This window comes from Poeciliopsis prolifica, unplaced genomic scaffold, assembly GCF_027474105.1.
Source record: "Poeciliopsis prolifica strain line A6 unplaced genomic scaffold, Auburn_PproV2 SCAFFOLD024, whole genome shotgun sequence".
NCBI lineage: Eukaryota > Metazoa > Chordata > Actinopteri > Cyprinodontiformes > Poeciliidae > Poeciliopsis > Poeciliopsis prolifica.
The window spans coordinates 818,365-842,844 of record NW_026562399.1 but is presented as its reverse complement, the minus strand read 5'-3'; the positions used below and the strand labels follow the sequence as shown (position 1 = coordinate 842,844).

Here is a 24,480-nt window from a genome sequence, read left to right as displayed (position 1 = left end):
TTTATTTTTTGTCCTTTTTTTTTATTCCATAGTCTTATACTAATATTAATATAAAATTTGCTGTGTTTTTTTTTTTTTTATCTTGACAACCTCTTAATTGTTTTTTTAAATGCCATCTGTATTTCACCATTGCCATTAATTTTCCTGCTTCTCTGTCTTTGCACACCCACCTCTGTCTGTTTCCTCCGTCACGTCCCTGAGAGGGTACAACATGACCGATTGCCACTTAGCATAAAAATTGTTGTTCTAAATGGTGGCAGGCTCCCAAACAACAGAGCAGCGTGCATACAAATGAATGTTTAGCCGGCATCAGAGAAGATGGACAGCTGCAGCTGAGCACCTATAATGATGATGCCGTGGATGGACGCAGTCTGCAGCCGGCGACACAGACTTTTACTGAAAACCATCTTTAAGTGAAGTCAAAAACACCATCAGTCAGCTTGGCGCTCCTCTCACATGGAGAATTATACAAAGTGCTTTTGTCCAGAATGAAATTACATGTAACATAAAGAATGATTTTCTCCTAAATCTACTTCTGTGACAAGTTAGTGACCTTCCTTCCCTTCAGTCTGCAGGCTTTATGGTCTGCTGGAGTGTTTTAGGTTTATTTTTTGTATTCTTTGACATATGCACATATACAATAAATTACATTATTATAGAAAAGTGCATTTAGTTTAGTTTACTTTAAACTCAATTCATTATGTACGATAAAAAAAAAAGTAAATCTTACCAAGTATTTTTGGTTAAGTTTTTAGTGCAAATATCTTAGTGGGCTTGAAATAAGACAACTGACATACAAGTAACTTTGCAGCAAGTTGTAGGAGCTTGTTTTAGGTGCATAATGATCTAATATAGATTAAAAACACTAGTTATCAGATAACTAGTGTTACAAGTGAAATTAATTGCCAGTGGACCTAATATTCTCAACAAATATTACAGAATTATTTAATAGAAGCATGCTGACAATATTTTTAAGTTAGTTCAGTCTTAATTCAAGTGGACTAATATATTTGCACAAGAAACTAGAAAAAATACTTTGCAGTGTGGGTTTATGGTCCTATTTTTTTGGTTTTTATATACATCTTTAGTACAGTTTCTTAGGCCACATCTGCTTTGTGATTCTGGATGTTTGTAGTTCATGCTGCAGGATGGTGACAACCAATCTGTTGTCAGATAACCACAAACATGCTGTATGTAGCCTGCTGGACTTTGCTGCCCAAACCGATGCAGTTTGTGGTAGAGCAGGTGGTATACGCTTTTAACATACTGTTTGAGAAAGTAAGGCCTTCATGGACACACAGCATATCTGACAGTTGGTGTTCTTAATAGTGAAAATAAAGTTTTAGCTCTTTTCATAGTGAAGGAGTTGTTGTCTTCACCGTAATGCTGTACAAATAGATGTTTTTTAACAGATTTGGGTGAATTTGCTGCAAAACACACAGGTAACTGACAGCGTAAAGAGTCTGTGAATGTTTGAACCCTCCACAGAGATTCTTTAAATAACTTTGGCTAAAAATGACGAAGAGCCAACTAATATTTTTAAATGGATTCATCCATTCACTAGACTGTTTATCTGGGTCCATCCACACAGTCTTTTATTCCAAAGCTACATATTTAACTCAGAAATTTAAGGGGTTTTTCTTTTTTTTTCTCTCTGCTTGTACTCTACTGTCATATTGGTCCTATTTTCAATTTAAAAGTATTTATTCAAAATTTCTTTTAAAAAATGAGTTTGAAAGAACTGATCACACTGGAAATTTAAGGGTGCATTTTCATCAGGCCCGTTTAGTCCCCTTTAATCCAACTGTAGTTTGTTTGTACAGAAACTACAGTTTGGGGAGGTGTGAGAAATTGAACTCCTGATGTGGACTAAAAAAGTGAACTTTAAAATTCAGTTTGGTTTAAATCCATAATGTGAATGGAAGCAGACTGGAGAGCACTACAAAAGCAGGAAGTGGACTGTAGAGCAGGGCATTCTGGGTAAATACAACCAAAACAAACTCTCAAGTCTTATGCAATGGGAGATGTGGCTCAGAGACCTTAACAATGAAAGTTGGCGTGTTTGATAAGTTTATACTGTAAGATTTTCTATATAGAAAGGTTATCATAGGTGAACATTGCCCTTTTAGAGGCTGCCTTATAATCATTTCAGCTAAGATATGAGGTTTGGACTGTGTGGGAATCAGAACATATACCAAAGCGAATTTCATCAGTCAGATTGGTGGTTGAAAATAAATCCTTTCCCACCCAACCTGTTTGGATCTTTTTCCGCTCCAGAGCTTCAAAGTCGACAACAAATCCTCCCTCTTAACTTTCCAATCCTGTGTCAGAAGTGTCATAGGCTCCTTTCTCCTCCTCTGCTCACTCTCTGAGATGCTCTTTTATGTCTGAAATTCATCTTTTCTTTCTCTAGATCTTTATCCAATGTTTACATTTTGTTTCTAGCATTTTCAGGTTCCAGACTTTGCGTTTACTTCTCTAAATCCGTTGCTTCAGCAGCCTCTTCATTAGAGTCTGTCTGCACTGAAACTCAAAGAGCTGTGCAGCACTTTGCGTAAAAGCACTTTTGAAACAAATGAAACATCACAGTGATAGCTGATATCGGCCGGCACTGTCACCCCTTCTTCTGTTAATAAAAAGGACTGCCAGACTATAATTATAAAGGTCTTTCTCATCCCCATAGCAACTGACTGCAGATGCTAGAAACCTCTTCTCTTTGAGCTGATGTGACTTCCATACATCTGAATATCAAGATATGGACTGAATCTGAGGCTGTTCAATACTATTGAGTGTCTTACTCAGCTATAAACAAACACTACTCATCAAGTTCAGAGAAATGTCGGCTCAGAATTCAAACTTTGTCGTCTTTAAATTATGATGTCTTTTTAAAAATTGTGATCTTACTCATAAAAAAACATAGCAAGAGGCTAACAGATTTTAAAAGTTCTTAGCCCATTGAATAGTACTTTTATCTACATATCAGCTCCAATTTCTAATTGCTAATACCATTTATTAGTGAAAGTTTCTCAAATTTCCAGGAAGTTGGGTTCTATTTTAATATTTAATCGTAATAGTATTTCATTTTCATTCATTTTAATTCAAAATCAGTCTAAGTAAACTGAACAGAGAATCGAAATTGTGCCATCACTCATCAGGCAAATGATAAAAATGAAAAACAGTTTTGTAAAAGTCCTAAGTGGGCATAGCTGAGTGACACTGAGGGCTTGGGCCAAGTGGGGTTGTTGTAATTCAAGTGTACTAAGATATTTTCACTGGAAACTAGACCAAAGGTATTTGGTAATATTTTGTGTTTTTGCTGTGTGGTTATGCACTGGTCGATATAAGGATGCCAATATTGAAACGGTTTTAGGCCAAAAATGCATCGCTAATCAAATTTACATGAAAATGTCAGTTTGCACAGAAACGTGAAGATAGAGACCTAAATAATCTATTTAGGCAGTTAATCATAACATTTTGAATGATCCTCTGCTGTGGCCTGAATGCGCCTTCTCACAACTTCCTCCTGGCGTGTATGGATTCGAATTGTTCTGGAGGATTAAGCCACCTTCTACTGGTACATTGGAGACTCAAATTACAAGCACAAAGTTTCTCCAGTTCAGGTGATCAGATATTCAGCAAGACTGCGCAATGAGTTTCTGATGGAACTTTCTTCTTCTGGATTAGAATGTAGACGCACTCTGAAACCTCTTCATTGTGCTGTTAGCTCTGGGAAAGAGAGATGCATTGGTGTCCAGGACGTGGATAATGCTTGGACGAGCTCATGGGAATCTTTTCTTTCAATTTAGTTACCAGTACTTTTTGTCTCACTGTTCTGTCTGCAGTCCAGTTCTCTCTTCAGAAGTTGGCATCCAGCAACTTTCAGGTCCAACACACCCAAATCCAGTGGCTGAACTATCTCTTTAGCATGCAATTAAATTATAATTAAGTTTGGCTAATGATCAAATTATTTGATTCTGATTCAGGCCCCTGTTTTAATCCCTTGACACACTATGTTGCCAGCAGTACAAACTAATTTAGGAAACTGTAACTCATGTTTACCTTTCATAGAACTAATTCATAATTTTTCAGTAAAAACCCTCAAAAAGTATAAGTATGTCATACTTATCTCACTGCAAATATGTGTATCTTATAATAGGATAGACGCTCTGATGTTTCATTGCCTGCAGTCATAAGAGTCTAATGATACCACTTTGTGTAGATTGTGAAGGTCTTTGATTCTTTCGTATCTCCATCTCACCAGCAAGCTATTACAAGCTGCTATTTTCTCCAGTGGTCTACCACAGAGTGTTGCATCTGCATTAGCAAGTAATCAGGGCATGGGTTTTATTAAGATACAACAGTCTGTACAGGATCTGTCTGGTTGTATGAGACTGTTGTCTTTAAATATCGGCAGCATGAACCTGGAGCGTTTGCTTTCTAAGAGTTTCCATATTAGTCAGAGAATGGAAAGTGAAATCTTTTCAGGTTGTAGCTTATGTGAACTCATTATAATCTTATCTGGGCGGAATAAAAGTTCAGCATTAGCTCTGCCCTTGTGTCCCTTTTTTTCATACTCACTCTTGACTCTCCCTGGAGATCTTTTGAGGTAAGAGCAATGATCTGCAGCGCTCACCAAAGTAGAAAAGTCTTTCTGACAGAAATTCACTCTGCAGCTGAAACTAGTCTCACAGGTATCCTGAAGATTTTAGACTTGTTGGAAAATTTATCAGGGCTCATTTTTCGACAAGTAAAATTAGCACTAAGCACCAAGGAACACAGGCGGGACTCTTTGGACATCTTAGAGAGAGAGGCGTCATTGGTTTTACTTCAACATTTAAACAAAAAATATCCTTTAACAAAACAGATTTCATGGTTTCTCTAATTATCTGAAAACTTTAGGATAGGGGAAAAGAAGAAAATACAGTAAAATATGTCCAGACTTTATTTGATATCGGGGACATGGATCTTTTTTCCTCTGAGGAGTTTCCAAAGCAAGTTTGGATGTTGTGAGCAGGATTTTGTTTTTGACCAAAGACAAAATGATGGAAACAGTTAATTTAACTGTTGTTTCTTTTTACATGGCCATTGAAAATCCAACAACAGTGATGGTTTATCTGTGCTGTTTTGGTATTTTGTTCACAAAACGTTGTATTTATTTTCATATTCGAATCTGCAGAAGAAAGTTGTCTTAAAGTGATGACAGTGTGTTTGGAAAGAATCAGAGTCTGATGCACTGTCCACAAAATATGGAAGGAATCTTCTCTGTGGAGCTTCTAGACTTGACAAACTGGCATTCTACTCGGTGTTGTAAGGGTTCCATGTTGTGAGTTCAGCGTGTCTATAGCACACTGAAATGAAAAAAAATATATCTTGTGCCAAAAGTTGTCGTTCGCAACCATGAAATTCTGTCAGAATTCAGAGAAACTGTTGGAATGTTTTTCTCCAGTTCTGACCAACATTTTTACTTTGATGTACAATGGCATTAGCGCTAATATTTCTTTATGCTACACCATACATTAAGTTTGACCCAGGTTCTACACTTTAGAAGACAATTACCCCTGATACTGACCAAATGTATGACGGCTGTGTCAAGGCCTTGGTCCTCAACACAGCCATCACAGGTTCGAGTCTTTGGCCAGATTACCTTTATCATACGTCTTCCCCTTCTCTTATTACTTACTTTCCTGTCTAACCACTTTGAGATAAAGGCCACCAGAGCAAAAAACAAATACCTCAAGAAAATTCTACACATAAGCCAGGTGAACGCAAAACACACTTGTTCATTTTGGTCAGACAATGTTGCAGCTAATTTGTTTGCTATCTGACAATTTTATTTCAACTAGATCAACTTTATGCTCACAAACAACACCAGCAATAGCTTTGATGTCCTGACTCCTTGTTGCAGTAGTTAAAGAGTGAACTTTGATTTATTAACTTCCCTCATGTTTGAGTTGTTTCTTACTTTAAATTTGAGACTTAAGATGTTGTATATTTTGGAGAATTTCTGGAGATTTCCAAGCTGGTTAATTCGTGTTTGTGTGCGTGTGTGTGTGCATGAAGTAGCCACACATCCATTGGTAATTGGGACAACAAGCATCTTTTGTTGATAGCCATCATCTGCATATTAAACATATTTGGCTTCAAGGATGTAACTCTTTTTTGTGACAGAGGAGTGTATTTAAAGTTCAAAAATCTCTGAATAATTTTGCGATAATTTTGCTACCTGTTGGTGCAGTCACTGTTTTTCATTCTCACTCCGCCGTTATCACTTTTTGTCAATATGTATGAACTCAAACAAGCCTTGAGAAGTTCGACTGAACTGCTCTGCAAACAAAGTTATTGTTATTATTCAGCGCCAGTGCTCCCCTCGAGGGTGCTTCCACTGCAAAGCATATGAGTGTTTATGGTTCATGACACAATTATGATTAAGATGTTAGCCTCTAACAGAGAGGAGGAGGGGGTGGAGAGGCAATGAGCGAAGGAGGGGGAAAAGAGACAGGCAATTTAGCATCGGCGAGCCTCTCGTGGGATAAAGGCGAGCGGCGTACTGCTGACCTGTCACTGTGCTTCTCTCTGATCTGAGAGCACTCTCTACCCAAACATTAGCCTTCTCTCCTTGTTTTCAGCCCCATTTCTTCTTAACAAGCTGTATTTCTATTAAACTCTGAAGCTGTGTGGGGATTTCCTCACATTTCTCGCCTGTTCAATCACATCTGGGAATATATCCTTCTAATGTGCCGAATTGGACTGAATAAACTGTTTAATTTAAAAACACAAAGCAGTTTGTAAGCTTCAGCGCTGGCATAGAGGGATCTGAATGATGTCCCTCCTCATGGTGTCTGAACTAAACTTTAGATCACTAGAAAAAAGGAACACATCGTTGGTTAAGAAAAACATCTACTAACGCAGGAGTGGTCATTCCTGGAACAGTGTTAAAAACATTCTGACATGCAAAAAGAAAACTCAGTCAGTTTGGAATAGAGATGCACCGAACTGATGATAATATCTGTATTGGTCCAGATTTTGAAAAAAACTCGAGATTAGGAATTGTGACATTAAGGGCAGATCTAGTCAGTCCAATTCTATACTTTGTGTGGTGAGCAACATCATGCTGTATGTACTTTTTAATTATAGTTAGAATTCCTAATTGCACATTTTGAAACATTTGAAAGATTTGTCCCAGTTTATTTTTGCTTTTTTTACCAACGAAGTCAACATATTGTTTTTTTTTGTTTGTTTGTTTGTTTTTTTTCTTTGTTTTGTTTCTTAATTATTTATATTACATGGAGTTTTGTCAGATTGGGCTGAAAAATAAAAAAAACAGCTTGGGCAGGTTGTTCAAATTTAGGCTGCTTTCCACAATGTTTGGAGGGTTTTTAGAAAGGTGTTGGTGGAAAATTCTTTGGAAATAGTTATCAGGTGGCAGAAAAGCTCTTGAGTGTGGTAACATAGCATTTATAAATGCATGAATCTCTATATATTGAACTCTTTTGAACTCAACATCAATGAATAGTCATTGGCTAATCATAAATGGATCTAATTTATCACCAGGCAGTGGATGGATGGATGGATGGATGGATGGATGGATGGATGGATGGATGGATGGATGGATGGATGGATGGATGGATGGATGGATGGATGGATGGATGGATGGATGGATGGATGGATGGATGGATGGATGGATGGATGGATGGATGGATGGATGGATGGATGGATGAACATTAATTGTAGACAGCAGGGAATAAAGTTTAGAAATCAAAATGTTTTCTGTTTTCAGACCTGCATTGTCCTGTGGATGTTTCCAGACTATGTTGGGCATCAGTGTTTTCTGAAACAAGCAGCAGATAATCAGACGTTCAGACCAGAAAAAACCTGGCAGCTGTCTGTGTTGCCTGGAAGATGTTTTTGAAGCAGCTACTTACATCCATTTTTACATCTTTTTCTCTGCTCATGGAATTTTTTTTTTAATTTCCATCCAGCCTTTTTTTAATTTTTTTTTTCCACATCCCTTTTGGCTGAGGAGTTGCTGTAGCTAGCTTGGGTATTTATAAAGTCAGAATGCGTGCAACCTCCAGTAATGGTCTATATATTGGCAGTGTGGCCATCAGTCTCACACTGCATCTATAAAAGTCCTAATGGAGAACTGCTTGGCTATTTGGCAGCAGGATTGACCAATAACATTTTGTAAAACCTCATTTCTCTCCCTAATCAGAGACAGGCTTTGTTTGTGGACCATTGGGTTTTCTAGCTGCTCCGTGCATGAATAGCTGGCTCAATGAGTGGCACCGTTGGACAGCACCAGGATGGATGCAAGGGGGGCGCAAAGGCCAATGATTTGATTTGCCACCAATTTGCCACTTATTTTCTTTCTCCTCAGAGCCACTTTCATAGCACACACCTTCACGCTGGTTAGAGTGGCCATTATTTAGCTTCCCACCAAGCGCCATCTAGTTTCCCCGGCCTGCGCGTCCTTTCAGACTTTATTGGAAAGCTATCAGTAGCTCTTTGTGCATACATAGAGAGTCTGCACAAAGCAGAGAGCAGTTATATATTATTACTGCACTGCATTTATTTGATTTGTGACACGTTGTGAGAAAAATGTGTGTATGGCGTGACAGCATGTGAATGTAGCAATGAGAAACCATCAATAAGCACATTACTAAAAGTTGATTAGAACTTCCATATTCTTGTCAGGCAGCCAGGATCTGATCATGTATTCATACTGCCAAGTTCATATTTCATCCATCCATCATCTGTTCACCATTATCCCTATTGGGGTCGGAAGTTGCTTGTGCCTATCTCCAGCTGCGTTCCGGGCGAGAGACGGGGTACACCCTGTTTGTTTCTATTTTGCCAGTCTGTCGCAGGGCAACATAGAAACAAACAACCATGCACATACACCTAGGGAGAAATTGGACATGAAATTCCAAGAACCCACGCATGCACTGAACCCAGGATCCAGGACCACCTTGCTGCAAAGCAACAGTGCTACCAACTGCGCCACTGTGCAGACCTTCAAGTTCATATTTCTCATTACATTTTTAAAAATGTATGCATTTAATTCAATTCTTTCTTATTTAAACGTTGTTCTACACATTTACAACACTTTAATAACCTCATTCTGGCATTCATTCATAAATATTTAATTTGATTTTATTTTTGTTTCATTCACTCAATAAATATTGAAAAGTTTATGTAACAACTGTGTGAACCTTTATTTGTGTTGCTCCTGAATTACTTGTTTTATGGCTAATATCTTTTGAGGTCTGGAAAACCAGCCCCTGCAAAGCCCAGCCTGTTACCTACCAACCCAAGCTGAACTCCAAACAAAGTTTGCTTTGTTGGTCTTTCTGCTGTAAGCGCTGTGCAATGGCTGCTGGAAAGGTCAAGTGTTTTGTTGTTGACATACATCCAGAAACCACTTTCCACATTCGTATTGGTTGTGCAGGAGAACTTCCTGCTCCTGTCAGATTTCCCATCAAAATCTGTGGGATTCCCACTCAAGTGTCACTCTGACATATGTTTAATTTATTTTCCTGAAATTAAATGATTATGAAGACCTTTCTGCTATTTGTTTTATATTTCTTACTCCAGATGTCCTTTTAGTACTTCACACATGTTTGTAACCGGGAAATCGCTGCATTTATACCTCCAAGCTTCCTCTCAAACTTTATTCCCTGTGTTTGCTGACTTTATCATTAGGTTTAAGTACCGGAGCCATTGGCCCACCAGGACCCACATTGTTGTTTTTTCCCTTTGATTGCCTATTCCTGCCTGTGGGCAAAGTTATAACTGACTGCTCCTGGGAGATTTCCATAGGAACCAGTGGGATCCAAATTCCAGTGCAGTTCCCTGAGACATTTTATTTACTATGACCTGCTGTTTGTTTTGTAGAAATGAAACAGGAATGAGAAACCTTTTCTTTGAGAAGATGCTGAAACAGGAGAATTTCATAAATAATGTCCAAACTTTTTCCAACATTAAAATCCTCCAATTACATGCAAAAAAGCAAACACTGTTAGTTTGAGGAACGTGTTAGCAAGAAGAAACTTCAACAAACTGCTTGCATAAGTTTGTACGCCCTCGAATTAAAACATGTTCTATTCATTTTCAGGCTTTGGTTGGAACTATTGCCATCTCACATCTCAACCTGGCATTTTTAGCTCCACTTTGCCCAAGTTTTCATCTCATCAGCCGATCAGGACAGATTTGCTTCAGGGCTTGAACTAGACTAATCCCAAAACTTTAATACTTCTCATGAAGTCAGTTTTTGTAAATTTAGGTGACCAGTTAAACCCATAATTATTCATACCCAGTGCCAACCACTTATGGAATGAGTAACATTTACAGAAAAAAGGAAATTCCATCATCTGATGCATCAAGAACAATCATCATCAAATATACTGATTAATGTTCCAGTTATTGCAAATCAAAAACCGCTCCAAACTATTTCATATTCAGCTTTCATATAAAAGCACTCAGTTTTTTGGCTGATTTGCAGTTTTCTTTAATCTTGTTCCAGATTAGAGGAGTATAAAAGGAAAATGCTTTCATGTCAATTTTCTGAACTGGAAGAAAAAAAAAAAGTGATATGCTCTATATATATATATAAATTTATGTATGATTTTGAGATAATCACCAATTGTATGAAAGAGATTAACATGCATTGTATTAGTATCTTTCAATTAATATTAATATTGTGCAGCTATGTGCTTTTGTTTACACAGAACTTGATGTATGTCTGAGTTAGATTTTATGTATGTATTGTTACTCATTTTGTTTGTCCTTGTTGTATTACATCATCGTTACCCTTTGTCTAAGACACATTTCTTCAATGGGAGACAAATAAAAAATCAAGACGAGACAAATTTTACAGTTAATTTCCGGTTATATGGAAAAATGTTAACTCCTACCAGAACTGCCAGACACAGACAAAAGAGAAAAGAGAAAACAGTCCAGAAAGCAGCATATTATTTGGTTTTATTTCATTCTTTTTTTTTTTTAAGCATTACCTGCAGTACAGATTGTCAGGGTCATGACCCAGCTTTTCCTTATCAGTAACGCATTATACTTAAGCGTTCAAGTTGCTCCATCTGACTCGCTTTGAGTTCTGCTGCTCCACCGCCAAGATGCCGTCCTCCCACCTGAAGACGCTTGGCAGGCTTCCCAACCATCCTGGCCTTAATTTATACACCATATTCGGAAATCAAATCACCTGAAGCACAAACAACTCATATGAACACACAAAGAGCATGACTCTCTCACATACTTTTTCAGATTAGTACTGCAACTTATGATTATTCTATTATTCTGACAATTAATCAAATATTTGGGTAATTCTTTGGATTAATAACTGGGCAACAAAACCTGCCTGATAGGGACATTTCTTTGTAAGAATTTCAACCAGGTGATGCTAAAACTACCTTGTCACGTCTCCTGTGTTCAGCATATTTACAAAGAAAATTTCTTATCTTGATAGCAAAATGAGTCGATTTTTCTTGGTACAGTTTTGGCTCTGAATATAATCATTCAGCAAATGTCCAATTTCAGAGTTGGTTATGATTAATTGATAACTTACTTATTTTAGCAATCAATTTGTCATGTTTAATTTGATCATCAATGCAGATTAGTGTCTTAACTGATACAATTGATCGGCTGAACTAAATAAAGAATAATCCATTTCTATTTTCTGCCTCTACAAACTTTTGACTCTAAGCTTTAAGTTAAAAATGCATACATGACAAGAAAAGTTTCCTCTGAATCTCTAATATTTGTAACTGACAACAGCTCACCAGCTTTTACTGACATAATCTGTTTCATTCCACATCAGGTTCAGGGTCAGCTATCTGAGCCTGTCACAGCAGACAAGAAAACATCAAAACTAATTTGTGGAGAGGAAATGGGAAACCTGTCTGCCAGTCTTTGGATTGTGTGTGTGCTTCTTCATAATCGGGCTTCATGGTGTAAATAGAATATTCCTGTCAGCCCGACTGGAACAGATGTTAGTTATGGGAAGTATTAAGAAGGTCTCTCCTGGCTCTCCTGGGGCCGGAGCTCACGACGGAGAGGAGAAAAGCAAGTGATGCAGAATCAGGAGGTTTATTAATCTGTGCAGGCCATGGTGTCGCTGTGAGGATACTGCCAAGAATCTGATCAAACAGCCTAGCGTCTGATTGGCTGGAGCAGGTGGTTGTGTTTGAATAAATCCGATCCCAATATTCAGCATGGGTAACCGGAGCCTTTCGGACCAGCTGACTTAGATTCAGTCAGAATGATTTCCTGAGTATTACAGACTTTTAATCAGTTTTTTTATTTTATTTTATTTATTTAATTGACTTAATTCTGAGTTGATTGTCTTATTATTTTTCATACAGGTCTGTTTTATTTACTTTTAGCTCATTTTGATTTTGACTGCTGCTTCATTGATTCTTGTAAGATAGATTTTGTATTTTTTTTTCTATTGCTTGTTTAGTAACCTTAACAGTTGTGGAACATCTGCAACCAAAATATGAAACTTTCAAATTATGAGAAAATATATTCATAATGTATACTATATTGTGACACATTTTGTTGTCATTGACTCATGGTAGGTATGACGATGATTGAATTTAGCACTTTCAGCATTAGCTTTCACTAAATGGCGTGCTGGTGTAATGCTTTAGGATTGCTCTTTGCTAACCACCATATTGGAATAGCATTTTAGTATTAGTTTCCACTAAATACTGTGTTGGTATAAGCATTAGCTTCTACTAAATTTTATTTTGGAGTAGCACTTTAATCAAATCAAATCAAATTTTATTTGTATAGCACATTTCAGCACCAAGGCATTTCAAAGTGATTTACGTCACAAACACAAAGTCATGCAACATAGAATAAACAATACATTGTTACGTATTACGTTTCAAATACAATTCTAAACAGGTGTGTTTTGAGTTGAGAGTTAAAGGAAGTCAGGGTTTCCGCTGTTTTATAGTTTTTTGAAGTTTGTTCCAAATTTTTGGTGCATAGATGCTGAAAGCTGCTTCTCCTTTTGGTTCTGGTTCTGGGGATCCAGAGCAGACCAGAACCAGAAGACCTGAGAGGTCTGGAAGGTTGATACAACAACAGCAGATCTTTAATGTATTGTTAGCATTAGCTTCCAATAAATACCACATTGTAATAGAGTTGTAGTGTTGGCTTCCAGTAAATATCGTGTTAGCATAGTGCTTTAGCTCTGGGGGTGGTATTGTAATGGCTCTTCTGAACATTGTCACATGGTTTCTAGAGGCAGGTCAGTTCACTTGGACTGTTTTATATGAAAAGAAACTAAACAACTAGAAAAAGCAAACTCATCAAGTAACTCAGATAAAATTAAAAGTTGCAGAATACCTGTGTGAATACATTGTATTTACTTCAGATAGTTGTGAATGGAGCTTTTCTTCTTGTTATTTGTTCATATTGCATAATTTCCATTAATGTGTGAATGCAACTTTAGTATGAGTAAGAAATGCTTAGGAGCCAATTGGATCACAGCCCTCAACTCTTTCCAGCGTGTTCATTCGTATCACATAAAAAATAATAAAAATTCCTCCATAGATCGAAGATGTTTTGCTGACTGCAGCATTGGTGTCTCCTGCAGCTTTCAGCACTTTTCCCCCCGTTGCCCTGTCTTCTGCCATTTGTTTCAGTTAAGGGGTAATGCGTGTGGCTGTCAAAAACGATTGGCTTTGGTGGTGTGAGGCTTGCCCTGCAAAGTGCGCTGGACAGTAAATTGTATTTTTCCACACGGTTATTAGGGCATTATTATAGCAGCGCTGGAAGTGAACAATGCCTCATCGTCCTCACAGCCGTACAATTAGAATCATCATTAATCGCTTCTATCAGGACATCAGCGGGCTGGAGGGGTTATAATAGAGTTATAGACCACTTATTGGGTAATCAGTCAGTGCGATTGCTAACTAAACTGTCTGTCATGGTGCCAAAACTGAGTGGATGGTCATTGGCTCAAAGGAGAGAACAGGATTGTGGGTGTGTGAGGGGAATGTTTACGCTTCTGTTCAGATGCATTCTTTATATTGTCACTCTCTAAAGAGGCTGTGTATCCTGCACAGCCTCCTGGTTGCAAAAACAAAAGTTTGATTTTAAAGCCGTGCTACTGAATTTAAATGTGAATGATTTTACTTAATTCACATTGTGCACAATGTGAATGCAAAACCTTTCACATTGTGCACATCGGAGCACAATTTGTCTTCTTTGCCAAATTGTGCTCTGATGAAGCTGAAGATGTAGCTACATGGTTCTGCATGCAAATAAGCAAAATACTAATGCAGCAGTGGCATCATGCAGGGTACAAATTATACAGTGACAATTGAAAAGGAAAGTCGATCTGTTGTCCAAGATGGAAACTCTGTCTTGTTCCATTATAATATCTGTCTACATATGTTAAAGTAATATATCACTGATGTGACACTCACCACAATCTTTGTGTTGCGTATCTTTAGAAAAACATTTTTCTTGTTGAATGAAACACACCCAGTTTGCCTATTATTCTGAAAAAGCGTCTAACAATTTTGTAAGTAGATTTTAACTTAAAAGTTGTAGTTATGTCCTAATTTATTTATTATTGGATGTGGGAGCAAGCAAAATAAATCCACTGACCACAAATGGCTCGTAAGCCCCACTTTTAACACCCTTGTTGAGTAAATGGTCACAATAATTATGTTATGAGGCTCCCAAATACAATAATTATTGATTTTCATCCTGAGTAAATATTTGTTCCTGGATTAAACTATTTGCAGGGAAAGTCCAGCAAGCCGAAAACTGATAGTGTAGGGGAAGGTTTAAAGAACAGCACGTGTCAGAGCTGGCGTACATGAATAATAAATTTTATATAAATTGTATGTTTAAATATAAGCCAGGTTGTATTTTAACTCCTGTACCTGTTTTCACTTGTCTTAAGAGAGGATGGAGACATCTAGAGCAGGGGTGCTCAAGTCCAGTCCTCGAGAGCTACCGTCCTGCAACTTTTAGTTGCAGCCTTACTTCAGTAGACCAGGTCAGCTATGAACAGGCCTGGTAACGAGTCATTCATTTGATTCAGGTGTGTTGGAGCAGGGATGCATCTGATAGTTGCAGGATGGTAGCTCTCGAGGACTGGACTTGAGCACCCCTGATCTAGAGGGTCAGGCTCAAACCTGGATTTAAATATGGTCTGAAATTTCGGTTTGCCAACCCATAAAATTTATTTATGGGACCTTTACATTTCTGTGCTGGTAGTAAAGGTCTTAAATTTGATTCTCAATGGTCTTAAACAGTCTTAATTTTATGTTGGAGAGACATACAGAAAAATACTGACACTTATCAGCACAAGCACTGGAAAAACACAAAATCTTAAGTTAGTTTCTAGTGCAAAAATCTTGGTATACTTCATATTAAATAATAAAAGTTACATGTACGTTAGTGTTGTTTTATTTCAAGCCTACAGGGACATTTGCACTGGAAATTAGGCAATTTAATAAGAATTGGTGTTTTTGCAGTGGAAGCTAGCATAATGTTCCATCCATAATCATCCTCATGCTCTGTCTCCTCAGATGACCCAGGAACAGTGCTCTCATAGGAACAATGTCCAGAGTTCAGAGAAACCACAAGTGTACAAAGTGGGAATATACGGCTGGAGGAAACGCTGCCTTTACTTCTTCGTCCTGCTGCTAATGATCCTGATCCTGATCAACCTGGCACTAACTATTTGGATCCTCAAGGTCATGAACTTCACCATTGTAAGTCCATATTTTGTGTATTTTTGCTGTTGAAGACTCTCTGTGTCCCCTTCTTCATCTCATTTTTGATTTATTGCCTGATGTATAAAAAATGGGCTTGATTTTTTTCTGTGCATCTGCATATATTTTTCATTGACTGCTCTTTTTAAAGCTGCTGCTGCTGCTACACATACAAGTTACACAACATCGCATCCTTTCAGTAACCTACATTTTCTGATGATTCCACATGACATGAAAGCGTGAGCCTTGAGTATTTAAATTGGCCCAGTTATATTTTCTGGGATGATTAATTAGATGTTGAGTGCTGATCTGAGGTCAGCAGCTCTCTTGGACATTCACCAGTCTCAGTATATCAGCTTCTTATTTGCATCACTGTGTTCTGCTTTTTTCAGGCTGCTGGTGATAAAAGAGAAAATACATCTCCTTTCAATTTTAGGGTTCAAAATATTGGGATGAAAACAAGTTTTTTTTTTCTTTTTTTCTTATTTTATTAGGTTCTAAGCATAAATGTAACTTTAAGTTTACACAGAAGACTCCCCGTGTCATTATTGATTAAATACAGATTAACTTGAACAACACTAAGTACACCCTTGCTACTTCCAGTGGATTCAGTAAAATATTGGTGTGCTGTGTTCATTCATGACCACAAAATCTGACAGAAAACACTTCAGAGCACAGTTTCTGCAACCTGTTGGATCAGGGGGGTGTACCACCCAGATAGCTTTTCCATTCTGGCTTCATCATTAATAAATAATAGTGCAGAATCTGTTTGTTTTAGAAATATTATAGCCAAGTAAAGGCAAAATCAATTTCATTATTTCCTAATATATATATATATATATATATATATATATATATATATATATATATATATATATATATATATATATATATATATATATATATATATATATATATATATAAGAAACAATAGATTTACCATCTTATTTCTTGCTTTGTGGTTTTTATGATGATGGTTTTGAATCATACACAGGGTTCTGGCCGGGGGTCTTTTTAAAAAAAAATATTTTTCAATATTTCTTCAGTGGTTCCAGTGAGCAATATGATATGAACGATGTATGTGCATGAGTATTGTTTACAAAAAAGAGTTATCAGGCATTCATTTAAAAACCTAGAAAGGAAAGTAGACATTCTTAGGAACCTCTCTGTTTTGCTTTACTTGATCTTGATGCTGTTTTGGACTTTTTACTTTTGTCTGGAATAAATCTGCCGGAGTTTCATCTCAGACTGTCAAAACCAAACTCCCGCCTTTGTGTTTTCCTCCGACGTTAAATGTATATCGGCACCATGAGCAAATTTATGAAATGAGCCAAATACACCTCTCTGCTTTCACAAAGCTCATTAATCATTCTCGTCCTCAAACATAAAAATGAAAGCAAAGCAGTTTTACTTGCACAGCAAATATGAAAACTCGACGACAAATTAAGAGGAAAAGAGCTAATCTAATAATACAAGGCCAACAAAACTAATTAAATCACGATTCCGTTAATCCAACAGAGACTGGGTTTTATTACAAAAATTGCAGCGTGTGGTGTTTTTGAGCTCATGTGACTTCAGTGTTTCTAAGCTTTAGAAAACATGTAAAACACTTGACATCCATCAGTGCCTGCAGAGCTGCTGTCTCTCTGAAGCTCTGAGTCAGTCTGTCTTCCTCTCTTCCCCGCTGTGTTGCTTTGTTTTTACTATTCCCTACCTTCCTGGTTTGTTTTCGCCCTATCAGCTGCACACATTGTCTTTCTGCTTGTATCAATCCGGTGCGTAGCGATGAGTCGGTACAGCCGAGGCAACACACAAGACTTACAGCACACAGGGGCACGCTCACATGGTTGTTGATGTGAATAATACATGAGCCCCGTTTCACAACGCGGCTTTAATATGAGATCTACATAAATCAGGAACGGCTTTCTCAGATGCTGAGCCGTGCGTTGTGATGAAGAGCCTCAGTCAGTCGGGCTGTTTAATGTTTTTAATGTGTCTGCTTGATGGATTTATAGAATACGGAAAACTTTTGAAATGTGGTAGATGGGTTTAAAAGGAGGGGAAAAAATAATAATGTCAAAGGAAAGGAATATTTCTACTACTTTTTCTACCTGGTGACGTCTCAGTGACATCCTTTAATCCAGGTGCATGTTTACCGTTTGTGAGACTCATAAAAAAAACTGTTTTACAAGTTTACTCTTCAAAAACAGTTGTTCCTAATAAACTTTACACTGATTAAAACTGAATTATTCATGCTTATGGAGTATTTCTTGATCATCTATTAAATTATTTACCTATTTGTCACAGGAATCACTTCAGAAATATTAGTCATAATGGATTAAGTTATAACCTGCTGTGTATATAATGTTATAAGTCTAACATTTAAGAGCCACAAAAGCTACATGGAACAAATGAGTTTATTTGGTTCAGCTTATTAAAATAATTTGGTTTTAAAATGAAGGAAAGGCATTTTATTTTTGCTTATTGCTAGGTAACCAGAAAGTGAGTTAGATATGCAGCCAATCTTTCTTAGCTCTCCATGATCAGCTTTCCTCTGTCAACATTTCCCACAATGCTGTGCGGTATTGTATTAGTTGTATTTTCTATTAATATTGATCATATATGTATTGTTGTTGATTCGTTGCCCTTGCCTATAACTACCAAAGACATTTCTCCATTTCATTTGATTGTTTTATAAAGGTCTTTTGTTTTTTTACATTAATAGCACCTGTTGAGTAGCTAGTAAAGCTAAACTTAGATTCACTTGGTTGCAAAAACATCTTTCATGTTCCAAATGGGAGCACTGACCTTAAAATACAGAGCTCCCTGCCAAAGGAAGTCAAAGCAGTGTCGTCAAAGCTATTTTTAGTAAAGTACACCCAACAGAGCAGTTTCCTACTATAGTTTCAGTTTAAGAGATGTTCAGAAAGTTTTCTCTATGAAGCAGCAAAGGTGAAAGGTCCTTATGAGTAATATAAAGTGTGTAAAAATCCATAATTAATAAGTTTGCAGCATGTATTATCTGTTTTTAAAATACCTGAGTATTCAGGAGATAGGAGGTGGAGAAAATATCTTGGATAGAGGAGGCAGAGACATGCAGAGATTAAATATTCACATACACTGCAATTACAGAGACAGAGAGTATGAATAATGAACGTGGGCAAGCAGTGGACAGCAGGATATGTCCAACAATGTGTAGGTGGATTTAAATCAGGTAAAAATGTGCCTTTAGATGCTTAAGGAGTATCTAAAGGCACTCTAGCCTGAGCCCCTGAAGTTGGAGCAGCAAGTTTTGATCTAGTGGGCAGGAGCTCAACAGTTTGGCAAGCAGCACCACAGGTGTGAACAACACAGCTCAGGAAATGTTGCTGGTTTTGTTGAGTTACTTTTTGGCAATCCCAAATTGTCTGATGACCAGCAGTTATTTTTGCATTTAAAATAGTTGGAACTTTTGTGGTCACAGAAGCTTGGAAAATTGGCTGACAATCCTTAAAATGTGCCGCTTGAACCAGACTTAAGGCTCACAAACTCCACTCCTCTCATCTCTACTCCTGTCCTAACACTCTCTGACTGGTTGCTAAGCTAACATATACATATCCCTTCAAAATAAGATGCAGATGCTCCACAAAAACAAACATTTTACTTTTGTGAAATTTTTAACTCGCGGTAACTACTAATGACCTTGTTTCTCTGCAGCCAGACGAAACAAGCCCCAGATGCCATTGTTTCTCATCTGGGAGTGATGAGAGACAATGACACCCGAAGCATTGCTTATGCACAGGGCGCTTGGTCTCATGCAAAGTTGTTTTAAGGCTTCATTGCCTCATTAACGAGCTGGTCACCATATCATGCAGAGCAGCTTGGAATGTGGGAATCACCTTCTGGGATAAATCCATTCTCCTGTCTCCTTTTCCCCTTCACAAAGAAACTTTCCAAAAACATCTGGTCTGTTTCTTACTCATTTTGCTGCTTGTGACTCAATGTTGGTGCGCAAGACATATCCGAGAGAATCCGGTTATTATATTTTGAACGTCTTGACCATAAGATGTTCAAAATCTGATGTTTAACATCCTGCAAAATGATATAAGACGTTCAACATATTGTATATGTGTGAATGTACAACCTGTGACCTGTTTGACAGTGTAACATTTACTCACGGCTTCAGCTGGGAATCAGCTAGAGGTACTTTGATTTAGGGCACCTTTATATCCTTGAAACTGAATCTGTTTTTATTGTGTGAGATTGTTTTGTGTTGTGTTTGGGAGCTGGTGTGATGTGAGGGGTTTGCTGCAGGTGCAGGTCAAATACAAGTTCAATTCATACATCAGTCCAGTTTATTTTATGTGTGTGCATAGGTGTGCGTGTGTGTAGCTTTGTGTGTGTGCATTAGAGAAACTTGTGTGTGACCTTTGAACTTTTCTGCTGCTTAAATGACCCATAATATATTCCTTTTACCCTAGTGGAGTGCAGCTCAAAGGGAAACATAAACAAAATATAACTTTTTCTAAAGATGGGGTCAATTTAAGAAAAGGTATAAAATTTTAAGTTGGAAAAAGATAGTTAAAGGTATTTTTTCCACAGCTAAACATGACAGTGGGTCACTTTTGACCCGGAAGACAACACAAGGGTTATCTTCATATAATCTGTAATGGTTGTGTTTCTTCCTGCTTGCACGATTGCCCTGATAAACAAATAGACGGCAAGGAAACTAATCACTGCATTTCATGTTAAATAAGGCATGGGCAGGCAGAATGCATGGAAATAAGAATATTAATGTCAGATCAGTTTATGGAGAGCATCTATCTAGTCCAATGCACACACAGTTATCTGTTTTGTTGACATGAAATCTAAAAGGCTTGGACAGACTGAACATCCTGGCAAAACCTTAATACTAAAATTGTACTCAAATATAATAATACATATGTAAAAAGAAATTTAAATTGATTCAAGTTTTAAAATGTATTTTGTTGTGTCCTATGTATCTAGGGCAGAATAGTGACAGTTGTTGAGTATCAGTGATCTTCAGTTCGGATGAATACGACCTGGACGTTGGGTCACATTTGAATCTGATATGTAACAGATATCGGTCGCATTCGAAAAGAATCTGACCTGTGTTGTTCAAACTGGCATACAAAGATCAGATACAGGTTGCATTAAAGCAAAAAAATTGGAATTGGGTCACTTCAGGCTGCAGTGTGAACTCAGCCTATTATTTTTCTATTTCGACAGTTTTCCATCCCAAAAAGAAAGTTGATTTGGGGGTTTGTCACACTGTAAGTGGATTTCATATCTGATTGATAATAACTTCAGATATTTGGCTGATTTCTTTTTTTAGATGTCAGACCTGTTGCCCCTTGCTGGTGCATAAGCAGCTCTGTCTTAAGATTCAGGTCACAGACAAATGTCCTGACATTTTTTGTAGGAGTCAGGATTCATTATTCAATCAGTCAGGGCAGGTCGCTGTGACCCACATGCAGCCAAGCAGCCTCAGACTGAAATACACCTGCATCGTATTATTATTATTATTATTATTATTATTATTATTATTATTATTATTATTATTATTATTATTATTATTATTATTATTATTATTATTATTTATTTCTTTATTTATCTTTCAATTTTAATCATGCACAGCTACAGACACCAAGATGAAACATCATGGTCAAGTTCAGCCACATACTGTATTTCCAGTTGGTTCTAGTGAATCTGTTTATCATAATAGAATAAAAAACACTAAGGAGTCAGGACTATAACACTTGTTTATTATATATATATATATATATATATATATATATATATATATATATATATATATATATATATATATATATATATATATATATATATATATATATATATATACATACATATATATATGTACATATATATATGTACATATATATATATATATATATATATATATATATATATAATGTTTTTGTTGTTGTTAAATTCTATCATAATAATATTATTACTATATTCTCATATTTAAACAAAAATTCACACAATCTCGCTTTTATACTCAGACATGGGATGATTGAAATAAAAATCACTTTTTGAAAATACTTTCATTTCTAATTCTTTTTTGAGAAAGAAAAGTGAGAAAAAATAAAGAATACTGCCAGATCTCAGATCTGGAATAAAAAAAAGATAGAGATTTTATTTTGTAGCCAAATTGCCAAGCCCTAATAAGTTCCCTCTGGATTTTAAAAAAGTAACCTGGAGGTTCTTGTAAAAGCACTGTATGAGTTTTGTATTTCTGTCCTGACTTGGAAGCTGCTGAGATCTTATACACATCCAGCTCCCAGATTTGCACACCAACACATGGAGTGCCTGACTAAATTTGGCCTGTTGTATAAAGAGCTGTGTTGCTTGTTGAACTGGTTTATGGCAGTGATTTTGGCCCGTGCAGTGCAGTGGCATCTGGAGAGTCATCAGTCAGCCTGAAAAATAATAGGATTTTCAATTTAACATCCGAGTGAGACTGCTTAAGGTGTCCTAGAAGCAAATTGCTATTGGTTGTGTTTTTCTTTTGCCCATAGTTATGTCTCCCTTGTTCACTTCAAAAAAAGCCTTCATCATAAACATGAGATTCTTGGACGTAATCATCACTTCAGGCCAGTGATGCAGCCTGCATCAGGTTTGATTTTTGCCCTGCTTTTTGCATTAACAATGAGATTTCTCAAAAACAGGTGTAACTGGAGCAATTTTCTTTTGATGGAACTAGCATGTTAGTTTCATGCAAGACTGCCTTTCGAGATGTGAAATGCACTCATGAGGAGCAAAGTCATTTCTGAGTAATTGTGCCTTCTAAAGTTATTAGAATGATAAAAAATATATATATATATATAATTTGTTATTTTGTCTTGTAAACCTGGAGCAAGACGGCACAAACGGTGTAGCCGAGTAATGAAAGATGACCTATTATGTTTCCTTGAACAGGTTGGGGTGGGTTTATGGTTTATACAAAACATGTTCATTACATTTCTTGCACAAAATTATTCTTAGATTATCAGATTTTAATCTGACCAGTTCTGCCAGTATGGAGCTCCTTTCAGAATTACCTGTTTTAGGTTCTTGTCACTTCAAATCGAAGTAAGCTTCTGTTGGCCACGCCCCCCAACTCAACATTGACACTCACACATGAACAGATGCCAGCGGAACCTCCAGCACAACCTGCAAGAATGTATCAAGTGGATGGAGGATGGTAAGTTAACAACAAAGCACTTGTCTTTTCCAGCAGTCATTATGCATTGTATATAGCAGTAAAGTCAGCCTACCAAATGTCTTGTAGTTCCACTGGGGTTGCTTGGTAACGGCACTGTGCATATGAATTGTGACCTAACATTCGTCAGATTTTTCAAATTAGCTCATTTTCTAGACACCAGAAATTAACTAATTAAAAACTGCTGGTTGTTTCTTTTTAAGTGCTGGGGTTGTGTTTTAAAAGCAACTGGAAATACAAAAATATGTAAAATGTGAAATTTGATGACTGATACTCTTTAAAAACTGTGTTTTTTAGGCTTATTTCATCTGTAACTTTGTTTTTCTAGTTCAAAGGTTTTTATTTGATCTTTTCCCCTCCTTTATTTATGTAGTTCTTCCTTTCTCCTCTCCACGTTCTGCATTTGCTTCCTCGATTGATCCGGCTCTGTTTACACTTTTGTTTGCCTGAAGACATTGGGAACTGTTCCTATAGAGAGAATACGGCCGTCTGCGGCTGGTACAGTGGGAAATAAAAATGAGGTCTGTTTTCAGGCACAAGCTCAGTCATGAAACATCTGAGGAGGTTCAGTAGGTAAACATCTCCGGGTTTGCTGCTGATTGTTGCTGCTGCTTACGGGACAAAGAGCAGTAATTTTCATCTTGATTGCAGTCTGCCTTCCCTGGATCCCCCATGGTGTTTCACTCATGCAGAAGAAGGAAGAGTAATGAGAAGTCAGAGCCGAATAACTAGGAAGCTAACACTGATGAAGATGTTTCTGAAAACAGTATTTCCATGTTTTATCTGGCTTTTTTTTTTTTTTGACTGTTTTTTTCAGTTTTAGGTCTGTAGTGAAAGTATTAATCATAGTATGAAAGTTTTTCCTATGCTTGTGGAAAATAATCACAGAGGTTCAATAAAATCTGCATACATTAATGTCTGTTCTTTAACAGTGCCCATCATAACAAGTCATCATACTGATTTATTTCAACATTGGTGTCTATCTAAGAAGTTAAATTTCAAAATACTGCAAAACACATTATAATGTTGGTTATAGATCAAGTTCCCAATCATCTTTCTTTCGCTTATCTCAGATTGGGTTGCAACTAACATCAGCTGATTATGTGAAATTCCATTTTGTTAATTAAATCCTTCAATTCCATCCCCATTTTCCACATCGCAGAAATCTAAGGCCATACATAAAGGAGAAGTATTATGCAAACTCGATTTCAAAAAAGTTTTTGTACTTTCATTTTGGTTTCAACTGCTTTTTTTTCTGGAAAATCTGCAGTTTCAAACACTGCCAGAAGCTGGTACCACAATCAGCAGGCACTTATGCCAACCCCAGTGGAACTCCGGCATGTTTGGTCAGCTGGTTTTATGTGTTGTACAATGACTTCTGGAAAGTATAACTGTTTTGTTATTTACTGACCATTTAGCCACTTTCTGCTTTTTTGTTAGTTGTGCAGAAGGCTCCATTTCTGCTTTTTAAAGATATATGGAATCTATTTGCAGCTA

General features: G+C 37.0%; 1 protein-coding gene across 3 annotated transcripts in view; it reads left to right on the top strand.

Annotated features, from left to right (window-relative positions):
• Positions 1-24,480, top strand: part of sgcd (sarcoglycan, delta (dystrophin-associated glycoprotein)) — a 185,066-nt gene that overhangs the window by 77,912 nt on the left and 82,674 nt on the right. For all 3 annotated transcript variants that reach the window (XM_055046609.1, XM_055046608.1, XM_055046607.1), the window contains one exon: positions 15,570-15,755. In XM_055046609.1, coding sequence (XP_054902584.1) covers positions 15,570-15,755 — 186 coding nt within the window. The remainder of the gene's footprint in view (positions 1-15,569; positions 15,756-24,480) is intronic.